This window comes from Megalops cyprinoides, chromosome 12, assembly GCF_013368585.1.
Source record: "Megalops cyprinoides isolate fMegCyp1 chromosome 12, fMegCyp1.pri, whole genome shotgun sequence".
Lineage (NCBI taxonomy): Eukaryota > Metazoa > Chordata > Actinopteri > Elopiformes > Megalopidae > Megalops > Megalops cyprinoides.
In genome coordinates this window covers 31,908,713-31,916,109 of record NC_050594.1, presented here as the reverse complement: position 1 = coordinate 31,916,109, position 7,397 = coordinate 31,908,713, and the positions used below count along the sequence as shown (strand labels likewise).

At 43.6% G+C, this 7,397-nt stretch overlaps 1 protein-coding gene across 2 annotated transcripts; it reads left to right on the top strand.

The window, feature by feature from the left end:
• The first annotated feature begins 606 nt into the window (after positions 1–606).
• Positions 607–7,179, top strand: znf410 (zinc finger protein 410). 2 transcript variants are annotated; one of them, XM_036542442.1, is made up of 12 exons: positions 607–691; positions 1,501–1,580; positions 1,686–1,736; positions 1,938–2,070; positions 2,334–2,519; positions 3,057–3,239; positions 3,546–3,702; positions 4,129–4,310; positions 5,642–5,731; positions 5,849–5,968; positions 6,158–6,280; positions 6,959–7,179. In XM_036542442.1, exons 3-12 carry the CDS (start codon positions 1,704–1,706, stop codon positions 7,078–7,080), a joined length of 1,329 nt encoding a protein of 442 aa, XP_036398335.1. In that variant the 5' UTR covers positions 607–691; positions 1,501–1,580; positions 1,686–1,703; the 3' UTR covers positions 7,081–7,179. The 2 variants fall into 2 exon arrangements, with proteins under 2 accessions (XP_036398335.1, XP_036398336.1); XM_036542443.1 differs by lacking the exon at positions 607–691 and adding an exon at positions 767–919.
• The last annotated feature ends 218 nt before the right edge of the window (positions 7,180–7,397 follow it).

The following is a 7,397-nucleotide window of genomic DNA, read 5'->3' as shown; positions in this document are numbered from 1 at the left end:
TTTGACACCTTACAAAGCTTGGGACCAGTGTGGCATTTTGTGCAAAAGGACATTTTTACAATATGTAAATGTAAATGTAAATGTAAATTTAACCTCTAATACATTTCAGCCGAATAGCTTTGTGACATAAATGTTTTACAAAGGTTTCCAAAGATTCATACTTTACAGAAAGTATTAACAGACAAATGCAGCTTGTAGTTTGGATTTTTTTTTTCCTTCAACAACAAGGCCAGTATGTTAATTGACATTTTTTCGTTTTTCTGAACTGTAACTGCAGTAAATGCTTTTATCTTCCAGAGATTTCAGACAGCAGTTGCATAAAACATTTTGTTGTTTCAATGTGTATAAACCTTGTTTATTTAGCTTACTGTAAAGATTGCTCTATGGTATGTTAGAATTCGCCAAAAGCTTTCATTTGAAAGCAACATGGATTAAATAAAGATATTAAAAATGTAGGCTACCACTGGAAATTCAGTGTTTGTGTTTAATACATTACTATACATAGCTAGTCAAATTGGTAACGTTACTCGGGCTGAGCATGGTTCGGCTATAACCCCGTTTGGAAAACTGCAGACGTTTTCGGACTAGTTTGTCCCAACTGACACCCGTAGATGGGAAATATTTGGGTAAATAGGAAAGTCAGAGGGTGAAGGAAAAATAATAGAAACTTTGTGAAACTGAAAGCGTTCAGGTAAATTGAGGACCAGTACATGTCTGGATGGATTAAAGAATGGCTTGCTTATTTCCAATGAATTACAGAAATCACTGAAGTATCTGTAATTTGCTAGCTAGCGAGCTAGCTAATGTAGCTACCAAGCGATGGTACCATGCCTGATGAGGATGTGTTTTAGCATCAGCCGGGAGCAAAGATAAAGCAAATTATTTTAAGCAGTCAGCTAACGAAGCGAAAGTACATAAGGTATCTGCCCAACTAGGCTGCTAATATGTTTGCTTACAAGCAAACTAACCAGCTAGACTACCTGCATAGTATTGCGAGCTAGATATCAGCATGTTAGCTAGCTAACGTTAGCCAAAGTAACTTGGGAAGCTCTACGGACATTCATTGTTTATGTAATACTTAGCTAGCTGGCTCGCAAAGTTTGGCAGTACGTTGTGTCAATTGGGCAGTGTGTGTAGTCATTAAATCATATTTATGATATGTCAATATTTTCCAGTCATCTGTGGCTAACTAGCTACACAGCTAAATGTTTCCGAAACCCAGTTTGTCATTTTTCATATTTTGCTGTCTGGTTATTTAGCTAGCTAGCTTAGCTCAACTCGTATTAGTTTTTAATGAAGTGTTGACTGGCTAGATAGAGGTAGCATGCATGCAGTATAAGACGTTTAACTGTATTTGTAACCTCGTTTAACCAATGTTAGTATACTAACCAATGTTAGTAGAATAGCTTGGTGGCCATCACTTGCTTTCTAGAAATAAAGTGTGTTTAGCTCGGTCGAATTGTAACTATAGTGTAGGATTTTAATTTGTGTATTTTTCAGTTTTAGTCATGGCGATACGCAGATGAAACATAAAGAAAATTCAATGATAGGAGCTAAATAACTGCGCATTCCAAATCCAGGTGGGTCCCAAAGTTTTATCTTTTCAACCGCAAGTTGACATATGTTTCTATGATAAACCTCATTAACGGGCACTCATTTTAATCCTGAGTTTACCTTCTCCACAGATCTCCAAGGCCGAATCCATGCTATCTGATGAACTAGACTCAAAGCCTGAGGTACCTCGTTGTTGGACATTAAACTGTTGCATTCTCCTGAATGGTGTTATTTTAACGCTACATTAAAAATTCTGTTCAGCGCATGCAATAAACCCTTAGTTGATGAAAAATATAATACATTTTATGTAGTGATGTTATGATCCTTCTCTCTGTGCTTTTGTGATATTGAACATGGATGACCTTGGGAACCTGTTCCCCCAGCTGCTGGTTGAGTTTGTTCAGAAGGCCTCGATCCCCCTGGGTCAGGGACTGGAGGAGAGTGACCCCAAAGAGACCTGCCTACCTCTCCTTCCAACTACAGAGAGCCCCCTATGTAGCCAGCTGCAGCTTACAGGTAACAAACAGTGTACTGTCACCCAGCACTGTCTCAAATATTTCTACAGAATTATAGTGACTTTACTGACATATGGTTTATAACTGTAGGGAAAATCAGTGCAGTAAGAAGGATTAGCGTTTTAATTTAAGTTTGCGTGAATTCTAGATTAAATGAAGACAAAACCCCTGTTAAATTGTACATGATTGAAAACAGCATGAAGGAACAGAGTGTCACTTTTTGGTTTCCGTGGGCCCACGGTTTGAATGTCTTTGGTTCAACAGACAACAGCCTGAGCCATGCTGGCTCCCCCTCTCTGTCGGAGTACGAGGGCGAGAGGGAGCAGCTGGTGGTGCAGCTCCAGTCCCACCGGGGTGTGGCCCTCTCTGCCAGCCCCAGCCCCCCTCCCATCCTGCACGACCTGCAGCAGTCCGACAGCACGTCCTTCATCCTGCTCAACCTGGCCAAAGGTGTCCTGCTCCTCCTCCTCCTCCTCCTCCTCCTCCTTCTTCTCTCTGTATCAATAAGGGATTGGGTCACAGTGCACTTTCATAAGCATGACACACAGCAGGTTTCATACGTATAAACAGCCAATGACATCTGTAAGCACATACTTGTTTGTGAAATAAAGGGTATCATCTTGGTTGAGCAGGATGCCAGCACATAGGCCTGTTTGAGGTGGTCAGAGCTAGCAGTGTGTTTGGGAATGAAGGTAGTGGCAGTGGCGGTTGTGGCGGTTTAATGGAAATTATCGGGAAATGAAAATAGTGAAGAAAATAAATTGAGTTTATGAAGTTTTTTTTTATACACGGCACTCAAAGCACTTTTCAATGAAAAGATAATGAAAAAGAGACTGTTGAAAAGGCAGTTCAGATAAACACAACACACATGAAAATTCGAATTTTTTAATTTGAAATTTAGAAATTAAAAAAAGGAAATATATGTGTCTTGTTCAGAGTCATTGCCTGTAATGTTAACATGCATGGTATGTCGTCGTCCCCCCCCAGGGCTGGCAGCTTCAACAGAACCGCTGGTGTTTGTCCAGGATGAGGCGGACCAGGAAGTGTCTGCGGGCGAGAGCGGGGATGGCAGTACGCCCTGGTACCTGCGGGTGCAGGAGTTGGCCCACGACAGCCTGATTGCTGCCACTCGGGCCCAGCTGGCCAAGGATGCCAAGGCCAGCAACAGCAGTAATGTCCTCCATCCGTCGCCTCTCCTGAAACAGGAGTGCGCTCTTAGCAAAAGCTTGGGTGTGTGCTGTAGATATATTTCTGTGGAAGACAGGATTGTGTAAAAAATGAACATTCCTGTACTTCGTCTTTTTACAAGCCCAGCAGTCAGCCTTTTGGTAGGCTGGTGTGTTTTTCCATTGATGATTCCAGTGGGAAACAAAAATTAAAATGTGGAAGTGTGAAATTATCAGTGAAACAAACTCAACCTCACCTCCACAAATATCAGGTAGTATGTCAGGCTCGTCTCCTGCCTTACCTTGACAGGCGAGCACCTGCACAGCTACCCATCTGAGGGACCAAAGAAGGAGTTGCCCCTAGACGACCGCCCGCCTGTGGAGAAGACCCTCAGGTGCACTTTCGAGGGCTGCCGAAGGACCTTCACCTGGCCAGCTCACCTCAAGTACCACCTCAAAACACACAAGTAAGACTCCACCATCGTGGTGTACCCATAAGCACCCTAAGTACTGAATACAAACTGAGTACCATTTCTCCTCTTCCATTCCGTGATCTTCCCACTTCACCCTGCCTGCTTCCTTAATGAAACGACCACCAAGAGCACAAACAATGGATGCAGATTGGCATTAGCTGTGTAGAGTAGCGGTTGGTACACTATTCCCATGAGCAGGGTACTTACTATGAATAGCACTTCTAAAGAGTTGAACTGCTTCAGTATGAAAAACTGCAATTGACAGTAACTTACACCAACAATTGACGTTGTTGGTGTAAGTTGCCGTGGTGGAGGATGCGGATAGCGCAGTGGCAGTTGGATGGGGAGGTGGCCCCTTGGCTCGCGGGGCTGCAGGCAGAGGTGACGTGAGACTGACTGTGCTTACGCGTAACGTGTCAGGAATGACCGCACGTTCCGGTGCTGCGCCGAGGGCTGCGGGAAGAGCTTCTACGTGCTGCAGAGGCTGCAGGTGCACATGAGGACGCACAACGGCGAGAAGCCCTTCGTCTGTGGCGAGAAGGGCTGCGGCAAGAAGTTCACCACCGCCGGGAACCTCAAGAACCACAAGCGAACGCACACGGGTGGGTTCCACAGACCTGTGACCCTCAAGATGTGACACCCTTCCCCCACCCTTTCACCTTATGTATGGGTCACATCCCCTCGACATTCCTTTATTTGGAGCATGACGGCTTACAAAGAACGTTAGGGCTTGCTCCAGTCACACCCTTTCCTAGTTACACATGCTCAGTGGTAAATTTATTGTTTGACAGGATTACAGTCTACAGATAATGCATGATTGTTTTATGTATAGGAACAGTCTGTATATTTATAAATGTGTAAATGAGTTTTCATATATTTAAATGTTTAATCTAAAGCTACATTATTCATGAAAATGTCATAATCTGTAAGTATTAGATGTGGCACGCCTGCAAGGTTGGGCAAAATAGAGTCATTGGGGAAAAAGGGGTACATGCCAAATGAGACATGATTTGCTGAATGATTTTCATCACTACTTACAGTGTGCCATGACAGCCATTTTGTGGAAACCTTTCTAAAGTGGGTTAGGGACTCCAGATTTTGTCTGAAAAGCACAAGTCCTTACACAATTTAGCGTATGGTGATCTTTCAAGTCATAGTCAGCATTTTACTTTCTGTTGTTTTTCAGCCAGATCACAAACAGAAGGGGATTTGGATTTTTTTTCTGTATAAATTGCTGATTTCTGAACTTTTCATGTCTAGGTGAATTTTATGAGTAAGGTATGAGACAGGCTACCAACCTTGTATAGTTGGCATGGAATGACCCAAATATAAATTGTGTACATTGGACCGAAGTATATTACCACATTGTGCGCTTGTGAGCTTTATAGCACCTTGCACAAATAGAACGTTGGCAAGTTCTCTTCCCATCATTTCACTTGTTTTATTTGAAGGAGCCATCTCAAAGGCTGCAAGGGTTATAAATTATACTGTTTCTTCAAAGTGACAGGAATGTTTAATGTTCTTGGGATAGAAAGGAAAAGCAAGTTTTACACAGTCCATTTCTTTGTCTTTTGTCGGCGATACTTTCATGTCATTTTCAAGTATATTGTGGCCGTTTTGATATTGCTGGATTGTTGATCTGGAACCCTTGTGATGTAACATGTGGAGCAGTGTTTTATGGGTCTGTGAATTAGAGGGGATGGGACCCTGAAAGGACTTGAAAGCTGTCTGAATTGGTTGCACAGATAAGTGTGGGAACCCTCCCAATGTTGCAGTGATTGCTAAAAAGAACTGTGTTCCCTGATGATGGAGTTAGATTACTTAGATATACTGTACCTGTTTTCTGTTGAGTAGTGTTCCATAATTGTAATGCTACAGCATAGCATTACACCAGTCCTTGTTGTGTAGTAGTGCATGCTGTTCTGTTTCGCAGGGGAGAAGCCCTTCCTGTGTGAGGCGGACGGTTGCGGCCGCTCCTTCACCGAGTACTCCAGCCTGCGGAAGCACATGCTCGTTCACTCAGGTGAGAAGGAGACTTTCCTCCTGCACGGGGATCCTTTCCCAAAGGGAGGGTCCGTGCCGCTCTGGTCCGCTCGCATTCGCGCTCACAGTGCCGCACCGCTCTTGCTCTGTGCTGCAGGAGAGAAGCCCCACCAGTGCAGCATCTGCGGGAAGACCTTCTCCCAGAGCGGCAGCAGGAACGTCCACATGAGGAAGAGGCACAGCAACGCGGCGCACGGCAACCAGGCCAGGGACACCGGTAACATAAAACGCACGACCACCGGAAGGGTGTTTGTTGTGGCGATGGCCTGTGATTTGACTGTGTCGTTGTAACTGTAGCGTCTGCCCACCGAAGCACGCGGAGAATTTGCACAGCGGTAAGCAGGGGAGGTGCAGTTCTAGTCGCACTGTTAGTCACAGAGGCCTGTTTGTTGTGATTTTTTGCCAGGAGAGGCGTTGACGCACAGCAGCCTGCTCGAGGACCGCGGGGTGGCGGGTGACAGCATGGTCACCATGACGACTGCGCTGGAGCCCATGAACCTTCACCACGCGATGCTGAGAGCACAAGGAGGTGCCTACCAAACCTCTCACGTCCACTGTTCAAATCTGCAGATTGGCTTGCGGTGTCATTCTCAAAAATAGGACAGGCTTCCTTCTCATATTAACATGGCTTTCGTTACCATTTTAACTAAAACACTAAAAATTAAAATAAATAAAAAGTCATATATTGTGAAAAGCCTTTGCAGAACTTTAATGCCTGCTGCGTATCTTGTTTATTTCCACCCCTTTTGGCATGTCCATTCTAACACATTTTCAACCAAGATTGAAATTGATTCCAGCTACCATCAATTACAGACACTTTTAAAAATAAGTTAGCCTACTTAAATTTAGTGTTCAGTTTGTAGGTTTCATATGTTGTCTTATTTACGCCCACCTGTAACGTAACCTCTGCAGACACTAATATACTATAGACATAGTGTGGTGTGAGTAAGAGTTTACAGCCAGCCTTTTAATGACTGTTGGTTTTCTTTGATCCAAAAGAAAAAAATCTGATGTGTTGAAATGTAAGTATCAGTCATAATATATTATTATATATATAGTTAGGAAATTTTTTTGGAAAAATAAGTATTGCAACAACAGGTGAACTCATGCTTTCTGCCTGCACCCTGCAAGACGCTCAGTTGCTATGTCTGTGATGTACGTCTGCCCTTTTCCAATAACGTGCCTCTTATCTCCTCCTTTCTTCTAGACACTTTGGAAGGAAGCAGTCCCTCTGCCTCCATGGTGGTCCTCTCACAGCCACATGACCTGGTCACCATGGCGACAGGAGGGCATGGTTATGGAGAGGAGGTGGTTGCTCTGCTGCAGTAGGGGGTTTATATCTGAGCTGTTCTGGCACCGGATAAAAATCATTCATTTAGTGGTAGTTGTTTTGCAGTTTTATTATAGTGTTTTATTTTCAGTTTCCACCTGTAAATAAAAATAAAATGCCTGTTTTGTTTGATTTCAGGAAAAAAAAATTCTCAAAAACCCTCAAAATGAGAGGCCGTGGTAGAGTTTTGGTTAATGACAGGGCTGGTACATATGCTTAGTGATGCCATTAGAATACGTTGTTTAGCATACTATACTGTTACCTCAGCTCTGGATGCAGCCAGGTGTTGACTAAAGCATTTGAGCAGTGTAAATTC